This window comes from Physcomitrium patens, chromosome 23, assembly GCF_059467195.1.
Source record: "Physcomitrium patens ecotype Gransden chromosome 23, ASM5946719v1, whole genome shotgun sequence".
Lineage (NCBI taxonomy): Eukaryota > Viridiplantae > Streptophyta > Bryopsida > Funariales > Funariaceae > Physcomitrium > Physcomitrium patens.
The window spans coordinates 10,352,753-10,368,627 of record NC_143432.1 but is presented as its reverse complement, the minus strand read 5'-3'; the positions used below and the strand labels follow the sequence as shown (position 1 = coordinate 10,368,627).

Here is a 15,875-nt window from a genome sequence, read left to right as displayed (position 1 = left end):
TACAAATTTTACGTAAAGTACTAATATAATTTTAACAACTATCACAACAGATTTCAATTGCAAATCCATTATGGATCTTGAGATATCATCAAAATCCTAATAGTAGCTTTAAATCCTTATTTATATACACCAATATGCAAATTTCTTCATATTACACAAAATAAGTGCTCAAATACTATAAAACTTTGATATATGACTTTTTAACCTAATAACACACACTCTTAAAAATTTTGAACCAAAAATTCACCTGAAAACTCAAGATATGGCTCCAACCATTACTATCAACAAAATGACTCACTTACTGCCTTTGAATTACATATCTTGTCTTCAATGCCCTATAACATCTTCATAAAAATTCCAAATGCAAAAATTCTTTCACAAAAGATGCAGATCTTAAAATCATCCTTGCTATTGTACTTCTTAATCTCCAAAATCTATCATAAAACTCTGTATATCCTCAAAACAATAGTATATCTTAAAAATATATCTTAACTTCAAATGGCTATACCTTCATCACCTTAACTCCAAATCTTCTAAAATTTGCACAAAAATTATAGTCAAAATTCTAAACCTTATAATTCTTACTTTTGATTCTCAAATGTCTCTTTTGAAGTTGCAAAAATCCTTGTTATCATTGTAGAGAGCCTGCTGAATGTCCATTGGGCATGGCCTTCCACCAATAGAGATAAAGAACTTTGTTTTTAGCCTTCATCCATCCATACCTTACCTTCATTCCTCCAAATAAGCTTCTTAGAGATTTGAATCTTCATCTTTGAGCTCCAATCTTTTCCTTAATTTTTATATTAGGTATCTATATCTTATATATTTTAAACATTATAATCAACATAGCTAAACCTCAAAATAATTTTTTTTAAACCAATTCTTTTTAAATTAACATACTAATCACTCTAAGGTATATCAATACTTATAAATATATTATCTATTTAATTAATTTTTATATACTATAAATAATTATAATATAATAATACCACTATAAAATAAGGAATACAATTATCAAAGATGAAAAAATATCAAAAAATAAATTTTTCTTGCTACAATAGGTATCGTGAAATTGAAATCTTATACAAATGAAGGTCCTATCTTCTCCTTAGAACTTTATCCTTATTTTATAATAGATGTGTATTTAGGACTTAATAATTACAAAGCCTTTGCTTTGATAGATTTAGAAGCCCTACCTTATTTTTTAGGTAAAGAGTTTGTTAAAAGCTATAAAATATCGTTAATACAAAAAACTAAATCCAAACATGTAAAAGTCATAGATGGCTGTCCATTATCTTTTAGAGATATTATTCATGAAACGCTTCCTATAGATATAGCAATAAATGGTTATAATAATTGTTTCATTTTTAATATAATTAAGTCTCCCTCTAATCTAATTATTTTAAGTTTATTGTAGTTAAAAGAATATAATTTTTTGATAGATTGAATTTCTTATAAATTTGACTTTTCTCAAAGCACTATTAAGATTTTTGTAAAAAGACATGAGTCTAGTGTAGTCAAATCTATATTTGTAAGTACAAAAACTTTCTTGCATGCTATAAAAGAAGGATTGCCTTTTGTTATTTATGCCACACCTATTTTTAATGATAGAAAGACTTTAAGAGGCATTCTAAGTCAATATCAAAATTTTTATGATATTTTTGAAAAAAAGAATGTAGATATTTTCTTGGAGTATTGTCCATATAATTGTTCAATTAACCTTAAAGAGGGAAGTGAGCCACCATTTAGTCCAATCTATAGTTTATTATAAAATAAATTGATTGAACTCAAGAAGTACATTAATAAAAACTTAATCAAAAATTTCATACATCATTCAAAATCTCCTATTCAAGCTCTTATCTTATTTGTAAAGAAAAAAGATGGATCACTGCAAATGTGCATAGATTATTGAGGACTCAAAAAAATTACCATCAAGAAAAGATATCTTTTATTTTAGATTTTTATACTTCTTGATCAACTAAATGAAGTTAAGATCTATACAAAATTAGATCTACAAGGAGCATACAATTTGGTCTATATTAAAGAACAAGATGAATAGAAGACTCTATTTTAAACAAATTATGGACATTTGAATATAATGTTATGCCTTTTAGACTCACAAATGCACCGGCTGCTTTTCAACATCTTATAAATGATGTTTTTTTTTTTTTTTTTAATTTCTAGATGTTTTTATTGTTTGTTACTTATATGACATTTTAATCTATTCTAAAAACACAAAAGAGCATGAAGTTCACGTTTGTCATGTGTTATAAAAATTTAAAGATGCAGGATTGTATATCAAGTTGAAAAAGTATATATTTGACCCTATTCAAGTTGACTTCTTAGTATTTATCATTTCCAATGAAAGACTTATAATGGATCCAAAGAAGGTTCAAACTATTATAGATTAGAAGATTTCAAAAATAATAAGAGTTGTGCAATGCTTTTTGGACTTTGTAAATTACTATCAGAACTTTGTTAAGAATTTTTTTCAAGTTGTGACTCTACTTATACGTTTTACATGTAAAGACAAACTTAATTGGAGTAAAGAAGCTAAAGCATCTTTTGAAGCCTTAAAGTCAAAATTTATTTTTGTACCAATCTTGTATCATATTGACTTTTTGAAGGCATTTTTTTTTATAGAAATAGATGCATTAGCTTTTGCTTTAGGTGATATTTTGTTACAAATAAGAGAAGATGAAAAGCTCTACTTAGTAGCATTTTATTCTAATAAATTCTCAGCAACTAAGATTAACTATGAGATCCACAACAAAGAACTTCTTCTAATTGTGGATTCTTTTTCAGGAAAGCTTCATTATTTAGAAAGTGCTTTTAGTCCAATCACCGTATATACGAATCAGAAGAACCTTGACTACTTTATGTCAATACATTTTTTGAATCATCGCTAGACTTGTTGGAGTATGTTTTTGGCAAGATTCAAGTTTAATATCACTTATTAGCCAAGAAAACAATAAGTTTTGTCTAATGTCTTTTCTAGACATTCTTATCTTACATCTAAAAAAAGAGATGCAACTTTTGATTAATAAAGGATAATTTCATTAAAGTCAAAATAATTTCATCTTCGAGCACTAAAATCAACATTGACTATTGATTCAATTTTTTTCAAACAAATTCAATCAAGTATGTCCTATGATCTTTTTGTTCATGATATCAAGAATACTTCTTATAAGTCTCATGATACTTCTAAATTCAAGTTAAAAAACAATCTACTTTATTTCAAAGAATACTTATATGTTCTAGAAGGAGAAGCACATTTACATGTTCTTCAAGCATGTCTTGACTTTCTAGCAGTAGGACATTTTGGATACAATAAGAATTTCGAGCTAATATCTAGAGATTTTTGGTGGTCAAAAATATGGAAGGCTGTAAAAGACTTTGTTCAATCATGTGACATTTATTCAAGGTCATAAACTCCTTGTCATGGAGCTTATGGACTTCTTCAGCCATTATCTATTTCTAAACAACAACAATCTTATATTTTTATGGATTTAATTATAGATCTTTTAATCTCATGTTCGTGTGATTTTATATTTGTGATAGTAGATCATTTTATCAAAATGAAACATTTTGTACCATGCACAAAATCTATCATAAGTGAAGAAACTTCCAAGTTTTTTTTTGATAATATCTATTGATATCATGGATTGCCAAAAGATATTATATCAAATAAGGGAACTCAATTTGTATTAAGATTTTAGATAATTCTTTTTAAGATTTTAAAGATAGATATAAAGTTTTTTTTGGCCTTTCATCGTCAAAGTGATGGATAGATAAAGTGTTGTTGTAATGTGTGAAGTCTTACTTGAGAATGTTTCGGATACTTGGCTGTGGAAGGTAGAATGGAAATTGCAACAAAAAAATCCTAATTATAATAGAATATTAATTAAATTCTAATTAGACCATAATAATGTTAAGTAAGCTTTAATCAAATTCAAAGAAACCTCAAAGAAATTTCAAGGAAATAATAATAAATCTTAAAAAAATATTAGAATGATCACAAATATATCTCAAATACATCTTAATTCAATCTTAATTTAATCTTAGTTAAACTCCTATTGGACTTCATTCAAACTTTAGGCCAAAACTAATTAAATCTTAAACTCTAAACAAACCCTAATAAAATCCTAAATCTTAAATCAAACCTTAATTAAACCTTAAATCCTAAACCAAATCCTAAATTCTAAACCAAATCCTAAATCTTAAACCAAAACCTAAATCCTAAACCAAATCCTAATCAAACCCTAAATCAATCCCTAATCAAATCCTAATCCTAAATTAAAACATAACCAAACTCTAAACCTTAAACCAAATTCTAAACCCTAAACCAAATCCTAAATCCTAAACCAAATCCTAACCAAATTCTAAATCAAACTCTAACCAAACTCTAAATCCTAAATAAATTCCTAACTAAATTCTAAACCTTAAACCAAATCCTAACCAAATCCCAAAACCAAACTTTATCAAACCCTAAACAAATCCTAAACCAAATCCTAAATCCTAAATCAAATTCTAAAGCCTAAAACAAATCCTAACTAAATCTTAAATCCAACTCTAATCAATTCCTAAACAAATCCTAAACCAAACTCTAATCTTAAATCAAACCCTAATCAAATCCTAATCCTAAATCAAATCCTAACTAAACCCTAGTAATTTCTACAACAGAATTAAACCTCAATAACTAATGAATGAATTGTTGATCTTAACATAAATTTTGCATACTTCTTAAAAACTAAGTTGAAAAAAAATACAATAAATTTGAAAAGAATCGAAATTACCAAATAGACAATAACCTCAAAAATGTCCTCAGGTATTGGTCGGCTTCCTTTCCTAACCTTGATGCCAATCTCCTAGAGCCAATATCTCTTTTTTTCATTGTTCGATTGATTTCAAAATTCTCATAGACATAGAAAAAAAAGTCTAATATCTTCTCACAAAAATTTTACTCCAATCTAACTAGTAGATTGCAAGAAATCTTAAAAACTCTCACTAAACCTACAATTCTAATTTCTGAGACCTTGACCATCTTAAACCTCAATAACCCTCAATTCAATAGTTAGATCGAGTTAAGATTTATAACACACATTAAGCACAACTATGACCATTAACCCACAAAATTTCATCCATAGATTCCTTACAAAACTCTTGAAATCATTAGAAACATCAATCCTATTTTATTTCACAAATTCCAAGTCATCTAAAATAAACCTTGACTTTGTAAAGCTCTTACAAAGTCATAACAACTCCAAATCACCCAAAACCAATGCTCATAGAAATCCTATCTAGTCTGCTATCAAATCCCACTCTCCGATCTTCAAAAGAACCTTAGAGTTTCCATAGGTACTTGGTTTTAAGCCTCAGGGTCTGATTTTGACCTTGATTGATAACCGGCCTTCCTCGGGTATCAATATCTATTCTTTTTAGATAATTTTTACTAGAATTTACTCTTAACTTCTTTCTAAAGATGTCTATATCATTTAATTTTCCAATCTACCTTATTTTGTCTTATTTTTGGCCCTACAAAGTAAATAGAAGCTATTTTTTTCTAAAAAGGCATCATTACTACTAAAAGTTTTATTACCTTCCTATCTTTTATCCATATTTTCTACTTTATCTTTTAACTTGGCTCTTCTATAATAAGGTCTATATTATTATCTTTCACCATGTGGTCGTATTATAATATGACAACATGTAAATAAATTTTGGAGCAATATTGAAGGTGTATCATCAATTATCAACAAGACAATTATAGAACCCTCTTGTCATTGGTAGAATTTTTTTATAATATTGCAATGCATTCTTCTACAAAAAAAATATCTTTCTTTGCCAATTATGATTACCATTTATGACTTTATACTTTTGACTTTTTAAAAATTGATAAACTTACAGCAAATGATTTGATAAATTGTTTATCTAAGGTATATGCAATAATGAAGGTGCAATTAAAGAAAGCTCAAGAATGACAAAAGTTTAATGTAGATGCTTATTGAAAGGAACAACCATAACTCAATGTAGGTGATAAAGTATAGTTACTTCATTGTAATATCAAGACTACTTGTCTTTGTGATAAGTTGGACCATCACAAGCTTAGATCTTTTTTTATTTGTAGACAAATCAATTTAGTTGCTTATCAATTATATCTATCAAAATCAATAAAGATCCATCTTGTCTTCCACGTATCTCTTCTTAAATCATACAAAACTGTGAACATACCAAGAAGAAGCTAAGTTCCACCTCCTCCTATAGAAGTGGACAATAATTAAGAGTTTGAAGTAGAAGAAGTTTTAGACTCCAAGCGATGCCAAAATAAATTAAAATTTCTTGTCCATTGGTATGGATATGATATTAGTAAATGCATATGAGAGCCAACAAAGAATCTTGCAAATGCAACAAAGTCTATGAAGGCTTTTCATTAACAATATTCATGAAAATCAAGATAAAAGTTAGCAAACCTTTGTTACAAATGAAACACAATTCAAGAAAGATTGTATTCTACCTTCTATCTTTGTTTGTAATTTCCATATAATTGTAGCATCAAAGAGATGGAGAATCAACAACTGATAGACTCAATCCAAGAGCCATTATTTGCTGACTTATCGGACAAGACATTGAAATTATTACAACCTTCAAGACAACATAGTAGGGATGAAGACCTTCAAGAACAACATGTTTTTCCTTGAATAGATAGTGAGATACAATGTACATTTGGTATCATGACATAGAAAAAGACTTTCAATGTTTGGTGATTTTATTGAAGGTAGGCATGACTCCTAATAGTATTGAAAATATTTTATTTGAAGGAAGTTATGAAGGTTTTAACAATGATCAATTACATGGTGGTCTTCCCACCTTGAAATGGGACATTATTGATGGCCAAAAGGACCTATCAACTACCATTGAAATCAATAAAGATCAAAGTACGTAACAAATATAATTCGTCACATCTTAGACTTCCTCAACATATGTTCATTGCTCCTTGTAGAACTCTTTTCTAAAAAAGGGGAGAATGTCACAGATATATACCTATTATAATCATTACCTGGGTAGGTAGAATTAAATAAAAGTATATTAATTTCATAAAATCCTTCTAAAAAAGCTTCCTAAAAGCTTCCTAAACACTATTTTGACTTTATTTATGTTTGTAGTTGATTGGTAGGTTATAAACTTGCTCAACAAGCCACTTATATACCGCATGTGTTGATAGCTTGTAGAACAAGCTAACTATATGGTAGCAATATAGAAAACTTGCTTTGCAAGTCAAGATACATGTCATGCAAAGTCAACACGTTTTTAGAGGTCTTATAGAATGTCGCCATATAGATCTTAAATAGATAGTATATATAGAGGCAAGAGTGAAGCCTTCTTCACTCTTATCAATTCCTTTCTTGCTTTTACTCTAGATTCAAGAGTCTCTAGTTTTCTTGTCTTTTGGCAATAGTCATTCTAGTTTCTTTTTAATATACATACTACTTTATTTCTATTTTGTCACTTTTCTTTTGACACAAGTTTTCCAAGTTTATGCATCTTTTCTAGTTCATGTCCTTGACAACAAATCATTCAAATAGATATGTTAAGATGAATAGATTTTATTTTTCTATTATTGTTTTTTTTTTGTAAGAAATAGTTAAATAAAAAAATTATAGCTTTAATGCATGAAATATGCAAAAATAAATATATTCATTTTAAAAATTATACCAAGTTTAAGATATTTCAATAGTATAGATTTGAAGTAAGACAATGTCAAATTGAATTACTACAAATTATGGTTTTTACTACATACATAAAAAAAAATCTAAAGAGCTTATTTAAGGTTACATATGTAGATGATAATTTTATATATATATATATATATATATATATCATTATGATGTTTTATTTTTATTAATTTATTTATTAAAAATATATAATTTTATTGACTTACATAATATGCTTCTTTTCAATTTGATTAAATTAATTAAAATCATTTTGCAATACTTTTCTATTGGTGTTGTTAATACATTTGCTAAAACATTAACACAATGGTCTATAAGATCAACTTTTAATATTACCCATAATATATCAACACGGTTTAAGTTCATATATATATATATATATATATATATGAGCATATACAGATAACAGAAAAAAAATCCAAAATTATCTCTCTCTCTCTCTCTCTATATATATATATATATATATATATTGAAGATTATAATAAATCAGAATATATTGAATATTTTAAATTATGGATGACAATCAAGTTGTAAATTTGAGTCTGCTTTTTCTTTCAAACATATCTGCAATTGAGTACACAAAGGTCATTACAAGTTTCTAAGAGATACATGACCAAAGTTTCATTCTTCAAATAAATAAATAAATAAACAAACAAACAGGTATATTCACCATCAAACAATATGAAGGAGTATTCACAGTTTTCATCACAGCAACCTTTGAGGTTTTTGCAACAATTACTAATATAATATACATTATATTCACATTAGTACTTTTTAAATTGTTTATAGTTTTATAAGATAAAACTAATAATTAACCCAACAAAAAAATTAGCCAAAAACTAAATTATTCTCAACCTTCTTGATGCTGTCTTTAATCTGTGGTATCTGTCATACACCATGAATTCCTAGCATGCCATATACACACATTATATGTATATATTTTTATATATTTTGAGCCCAATAATATTTTAGATTTACTCCATGAGAATTGTTGATTGCTCTCTCAATGTCAAGATATTTTAATTATCAATATAACAAATTTAAAAAAGCTTTGAAACATGCCAAAGATGCTAGCTGGAAGGTTAATGACTCAAAACCTTTATAAATTTTTAATGCCTTTCACATGTTTTTCAAAAAACGGTTGAAGGAAGCAATAAAAATTATATCAAATTGGAATTTATTTGGTCTATTTTTGAGTGACATAAAATTTTAATCTATAGTTGTATTTTATCAAATAATGCCAACTATATGCTTATTTATTCTGTGCTATGATGAAAACTCAATACTTTTATAACAATTATGCTTTCTTATTCTTATTCTTTTATTTGGTATAAGAAGTGAGATTTATGTGTTTTTTCTATTATAACTAATACATTTTAATTAGTTGAAACTAAGTGACATTGATTTGGAGTACTTTATTTTTGTATTAGTGTGAAGTTAATGTATGAGAAGAATGACACCAATTGAATTGCAATATACCAAATTCTCTTAGATGAGATGTAAAAATTAATAAAGTCTTATTATATTATCAAATCTTCATTTATATCAAAATATTAGATATTAAAACTCCAAAGAAATGGTATGAAATTTTTCTCATGATGTATAATGATGTACATCAATTGAATCTACAATGCAACATTAGTAACTTCTGTATTTTTGATCATTACAATAAATTTTAATTGTATTTAAAATGAGAAATATATAGGTTTGCTTAAAATATATATATATATATATATATACATAAAAATGTCATAAACAAATAAAGAAGGCATAAAGTATGTGCATGTCCATGTAAATATGTACATGACACAATTAGTTGTTCATATAAAAATGTAAGAGTATTAATTAAATAACATAATATTATGAAAATTATTTCAAAAATATAACATCATGTACATATAGCCTACAGGGCATTTGCAAACAGGTCACGAACTTTAAAAAGCTAATAACAAATATCAACAGGACAAAACCTAAAAAATTGAGTAATACACTGATATAAACTAGCACAAATCTGGTATGCTATAAAACTCACAATATTAGCATGTAATATAACATAACATAAAATTATGTATATATGTTTCTACGGAGGTAATTTTTGCACTGCCTTTTAAAAATATATAGTAAACAGAAATTATTTATATTCCTATAACTTAGATTTGGAAAAATTTTAAAGTTTTTAAAAGTTTTGTAAGCATTATATTTTAGAATTCATTTTTTTGTTTATCATCACATCAAATTATTACTAAAACTATTTTTGCTCAAATTATACAATTTGAGCTTGAAATGGGTTACAGCAATTATAGACGATGTCATGAAAGAAAAGAAAAAATGAAAGTTTTTTTTTCAACACAGATTATCTACATATGATTTATTTTCTCCCCCAAATTGCATATGATTTATTGAAAAAACTGTGTTGAAAAAATAAATCATATGTAGTACTAAAACACATATAAAAACAAACACATCCATTTAAAATAAAGTATTATATGTCTGTATGTACGAGTGTATCAGTTGAAATACTACTAAAAGCTTTTGGTTGATGTCAAAAGATGATAAACTCAATTAGAAGCATTTGCTGTGAACAACAGTCTCTTGTTCAAAATTTTGTCCACTTTCCAAATCATTCGTTGAAGTTTGAATCCTTTTTGTGTACTTTAAACTTTTTGCATTAAAATTCTATGACAAAGGATGTTGATTTTATTATTTTTTATAGTATTTTCGTGTATCGGATTGCTAATTATTTTTATCGGTGAATGGTGGGTCCAACTATACTATTACAAGCACAAAAGTATCTAAATTATAATTTCAATGCAGAATATATATATATATATATATATATATATATTCACAAAGGAGAAAAGGAGAAGAAGAAGAAAACATTTCTCTTTACGCATTGTTCTTAGTTCAAGCACTCTTGTGTGAGCAAAGGAATAAAAAGTAAAAGGAAACAAATGCCCAAGTGGAGTTTTAGGTTTTAAACTTCTATCCCCTAAAAACTAACTACACTCAAATTTCAACTATAGTACCTACTCTCATAGAATTCTTTCCAAAACGGACGTTGATAAATAAAAAGAAAAAAAAGAAAAAGAAAAAGAAAAACACACATACACACGTGAATACACAAACCCTAAAAATAAGAGGAAAAAAATTCGTGGTCGAAATAGGACCGTTACAATTTATTTCTAAAATAAAACATAAAGAAACTCAATCCCTTCACACTCCTACCAAAACGTAAAAGCAGAAAAACTAAGTAGAACTTTAAAGAAGGAACAGTTTTTTCCTCCTTTAAAAAGCAACGGTCCTGACGTAAAATGACGGGTGGGACCCCCCGCGCAGATGCTATTCCCGTGAACGTGACACTTCCATTAGCAAATGGAAAATGGATGAATACGCTGATGAACGTTTGGACGAATGTTGGGATTAAAAGAAACGGCAGAATAAAGAGATCGCTGTGTTGGGGGGGGGGGGGGAGATACTTGAGACTAGATGCAAGGGGGGGGGGGGCAATAATTGTGCGTCATTGGTGCTGATGATCGGCGACGGAATCTCCGGCTGACGCCATCGTCGCCGTCTTCGTCATCGTCTTCGTCACCGCCTTCAGATTCGTCGTAGACTGGTGGGTCTTCGTCGTGGGTTTCGTCGTTCTCCGTCGGCGGAGTCGTGCATCCTCGCGGCACCTCCTCCACCACCATCTCGTGCTCCTACCAGGACAGATCTCGATGCGCGCTGCTACGAATTTTCGTATGTTTGAATGCTCCAGTGTCGGCTTGAATCCTCTGCTCCACCCAAGCTCTCCGACGTCGCCCTTCCATCTCCGGGAACTAGCGCCTGGTATGCCACCAGCTGGTCGCATTCGTCTCTCTGATCTAGTGCTCATGGTGACCCTTTGCATGAGTTTCCGGGACTTGGGCTAGATTGCCAGGATTTTACTTGCCGGCAGACGCGTAGAACTGTGTCGGGGATCGTGTTGATGAACTTGTGTCTGTTGGTGGTTCATATGAGCGTCATTTGTTGGTGTTGAATTAGTGTGGAACGCTAGAACGGCTGGTTGCGAGAGCGGTTGGGGTGCTAAAAGTCAGGTGTTGTGAGGACGAGTTTTGTTTTGTTTTCTCTGGTTTCTTCGCCGTGATCTAGCGTTTTCGTGGTCTTGATTTTTAATTTTAATTTTTTTTACTTTGATGTTTTGGTTGGTGTTAGTCACTTGAGCATCTAGTCTTCGTGTTGTAGCTTGCAGATCTCAGCGCTATTCAGCTTCTCCCTTCGCAACATGAATCTTGTGTGTTAGTCTTCGTGTCTTTGTCCGTGTCTGTACGATCTTACATGTGTCTAGCGTCTTTAGCCTTTTGGCTTGTCTGTAACTTCGACAGTTGCAATGACAATTGTGGTTTTGGAGACTAATTGGAAGCTACGGATGTGCTAGGTCTGGAGCCCTCGATCCATGACAAAACCAAGTTTCTTCTACCGACAAGAACACTGGTTCGTCTCTGTGGAATTGACGTGACGATTGGGCATCTTCATCTACGTGTAGGCAGACTCACCAGAGGTCTGAGGGGCGAGCCAGTGGACTATCTCCGCAGATCGGACTACTCAGCTGTTTTGTTCAGTGATGGATAAAGCTCCCGGTACTGAGCCCTCCGCAAAGTCTACTCGAGATGATGTCCCGCTTCGGGGTAACAAAGAGGAAGTTAGGATTCGTGTCCACGACCATGACGAGCACACGTTTGAGCCATCGCCTCCGGTGCCCCAGAAGCCCCAGCCATTCAACCCCAAGAAGCACCGATACTTCCCCATTGCGGTCCCAGTGATAATGATAGGGAATATCGTCGTCTTCATCATGATGATGTACTACAACAATTGCCCCGACCACATTCAACCCGGAAGGAAATGTGTCGGTGCGTGGATGAAGCCCATGTCGTTTCAACCTTGGGACGAGAATCCCATGCTTGGACCTCGAGCAGCTGCGATTTTGAAGTGGGGCGGACTGCTAAGCTCCCTCGTGACTGATAAAGGCCAAGGATGGCGACTTGTTTCCTCCATAGCTCTTAATGGCGGAGTTTTTCAGCTCATCGCGAATCTGACTGCGTTGCTCGGGGTGGGACTTCGTATTGAGACCTATTTCTGGTTCACTAGAGTTGCAATCATTTACGCCACTTCTGGTTTCGGAGGCAATGTGCTCTCCACCCTCTTCATTCAAGATCAAGTATTCGTCTCGGCGTCGGCGGCAGTGATGGGTTTGATAGGAGCGAGCCTGGCCGACGTACTCACGAACTGGGACATGACGGAGTGGAAGCTTCTCAAGTTGACGGACTTATTGCTCTTCTCTCTCATCAGCCTCGGTTTCGGACTGATGCCACAAGTAGACAACTTCGCCAACGCCGGCGGCTTCTTCACAGGGTTTTGTCTGGGCTTTGTCCTTTTGATGCGCCCGCAGAGGGGATTCAAGGACACGCGCCACTTGTCCCAACTGGAAGCCTTCATCGTTAACAGCCAGGACCCTGATCTTCCCCCTGTTAAAATGCACAACAAGAAACAAAGATCGATGCAAATCCTCGCAAGTATCGTAGTCATTGGCTTGCTGGCCGCCGGAACAGTTGTCCTCTTCATCAATATGAAGGTCAACAAAGGTTGCTCCTGGTGCCGTTATGCGGCGTGCGTCCCCGATTTGAAATGGACCTGTCCCGGACCTTACCGAACTGCATAAATCCTGAACTACTGAATCACGACTGTCGCTAGTTGAATGAACTTCTGCCCACTCCCGGAAATCGCTGCCGCTCGTACCCAAGGCGACCTCTTCGAATCCGTTGAAGCTTTGTAACGGTAGGTTAGGGCTAATTTTGGCACTAGTGTTTTGAGCATCTGTTTGCCGGGATCGAAGATAAAGTTGAAAGGCTTTCCCAGCATTCTTTTCGTCGTTCTGGGGGGCGTGGAGACTGATCCGAACACCTGGGCTATGTGTGATGCGCAATCAGATAGATGATATTCACGGTGAATCATAGCGAAAGTTAGTCTGCTCTGAACCCTGGTTTCTTTTCTCAATAAAAAAAAAGAAACCCCAGTAGCAGCGGCGGTATATCCATCAGCAGTGCTTTTTCCCTTCGAAGACTGAAACTCTTTCTGCATACACTCAGTTCTTTTGTGCTTTACAAGCACGCAATTATTATGTTTCTGCTTTAGATCTTCACTGTATTTCAACTGTGTTAACTCGCCAAACACATAATTCATAATATATAAAAATGATTAGCTAAGGTTTCCGTAATCAAACAAGCACCATTTCGAAGGACAAGTGTGAATATAATTGGTGCAAACACTTTCTATGATTAAAATCCTTCCAAATTTGACAGATGAACGTCAAAATTTCCAATTCATCCTTGTATTGATACAACACCATCCGTACCCACATTGTTTACTTTTATCTAACCACAACCTAGTGTCATGGTTCAGGAAGTTTGCTGCAGTCGTTACGACAGACTTTGTAAGCCTGGCGCTCACGGCCAGCCCAAGGTCTCACGATGATCGATATTGGCCACAAAAAACTGTCGGCAACTGCCATCGAGAAGGTTGCATCTGCACATCAATCCATCATTTTGAAGTTTTTGCCTCACAGTTTTCGACAGACCCGATTTACTCAGCGAAGATCTGAGTGGTCTGTTTGAGTTTCCGGGTGAAGTGGAACTATAGCAGTGGCACTCATTCAGGTGGGCCATTGATCAGTTTACTTTTGTGGCATCGACCAATTTGCACAGCTCGACATCGACTATTGCGATTGCTCACCGACGTCATGCTTGTCCTCGTGCGAATCAATACTATTCTATTTAACATCTGCATTATCAAAATATTGCATTGCTTTTTTGTTCCGTTCTTCACATGAATGGAGATGTGTAGAAAGGATGTTGCTTTTTGTCAATTGTCTTCTTACAATAAAAGAATAATTGTTCATTTTGTTCTATTGTAACAAGAGTTTGTTTATATTAATAAGCACCTTATTGTCCAAACTTCTGGAGTCTTACATTCTCTAATTATATCCTCTAAGTTACTAGTGTGAACATGTTAATATACATCATATATATATATATATATATATATATATATTTCTCTATAAGATTTTTTACAATAATGATGAATGTTTAATATTAACTATTGTTGCATCTATCTTGACACTTATAATAATTTTTTTTATTAATATGCAACAATAATAATATTAGTAAATCTTACACATTTTGACGAATTTCACATAACAAAACATTATGTTTTTTTTTTAAATAATTCACTGCATACTGATCATTTGTATGAGACATAAAGGTGGCATGTTTACACACAACCACAATAATGTAATCTATTTAAAAGTTTTCATTAATGTAAATATTGTTTAGCAATCAATATCCAAAATACTTTATTACAAAACAATCATAGTTTGTGTAATAGAACATTAAAATTATTTGTAAAAGAGAGAAATTTTTTTGAGATAATATATAAGTTTTTAGAAAGAAATCATTAAGATAAAATACTTATAATTTTTATTTTATTACGAGGTTTTTTGTGCTTGATGCTAATTTTTGTTCTTAGTGTTAGTACAATTGATGATATTAATTACATGAAAATGTGTAAGTTTTATCAAATCATAAAAAATAGTAATAATATCAACTAAAATATATGTTTGGTACTTCGACATAAATAGAAGTAAATATAATAATAACATTGATTTAAAAATATTTATTACATTATTAATTGTGCTCAAGTAACTTCCACTTTAAATCTATTTAAAAACTAAGATAAAAAGACCTTCACAAAAATGTGACAAGGTAGAAATGATAGTCTAAAAAAAATTGAATGTTGTTGATCATAAAGTAGATATTTAAAGATTCTCTAATTAATTATGCCAAATATATACACATAGTAGAAACAAATTTTATATTCTTAGTCATGTTTTTAATAGAATTATAACTATTTTTATATTTTTAAATAATTTTTTTATATAAAGTAATTTTGAATATTTATTTTTTTTATTTGTCTATTTTTATTTTGAATTTTTATTCAAAATAAGAAAAATAAGTCTAAATAAAATATACTATAGTAGAATGTGTTTGGAAAAAAGTTAATTTTTCTAGGAATCTTCTAAGCTATAGTATTACCACTATTACATTGTCA

At 31.2% G+C, this 15,875-nt stretch overlaps 1 protein-coding gene across 3 annotated transcripts; it reads left to right on the top strand.

Annotated features, from left to right (window-relative positions):
* Positions 1–11,423: 11,423 nt before the first annotated feature.
* On the top strand, positions 11,424–13,888 carry LOC112275497 (RHOMBOID-like protein 2). Of its 3 annotated transcripts, none has more exons than XM_024505885.3 (2): positions 11,424–11,561; positions 12,151–13,888. In XM_024505885.3, the coding sequence occupies exon 2, from the start codon at positions 12,337–12,339 to the stop codon at positions 13,429–13,431; it is 1,095 nt and encodes a 364-aa protein (XP_024361653.1). In that variant the 5' UTR covers positions 11,424–11,561; positions 12,151–12,336; the 3' UTR covers positions 13,432–13,888. The 3 variants fall into 3 exon arrangements, with proteins under 3 accessions (XP_024361653.1, XP_024361654.1, XP_024361652.1); XM_024505886.3 differs by having other exon boundaries at positions 11,560–11,608; XM_024505884.3 differs by lacking the exon at positions 11,424–11,561 and adding an exon at positions 11,582–11,809.
* The last annotated feature ends 1,987 nt before the right edge of the window (positions 13,889–15,875 follow it).

What these genes read in the sequence shown, in the direction of transcription:
- LOC112275497 (XM_024505885.3), top strand. Translation starts at nt 12,337, where the DNA reads ATGGATAAAGCTCCCGGTACTGAGCCCTCCGCAAAGTCTACTCGAGAT.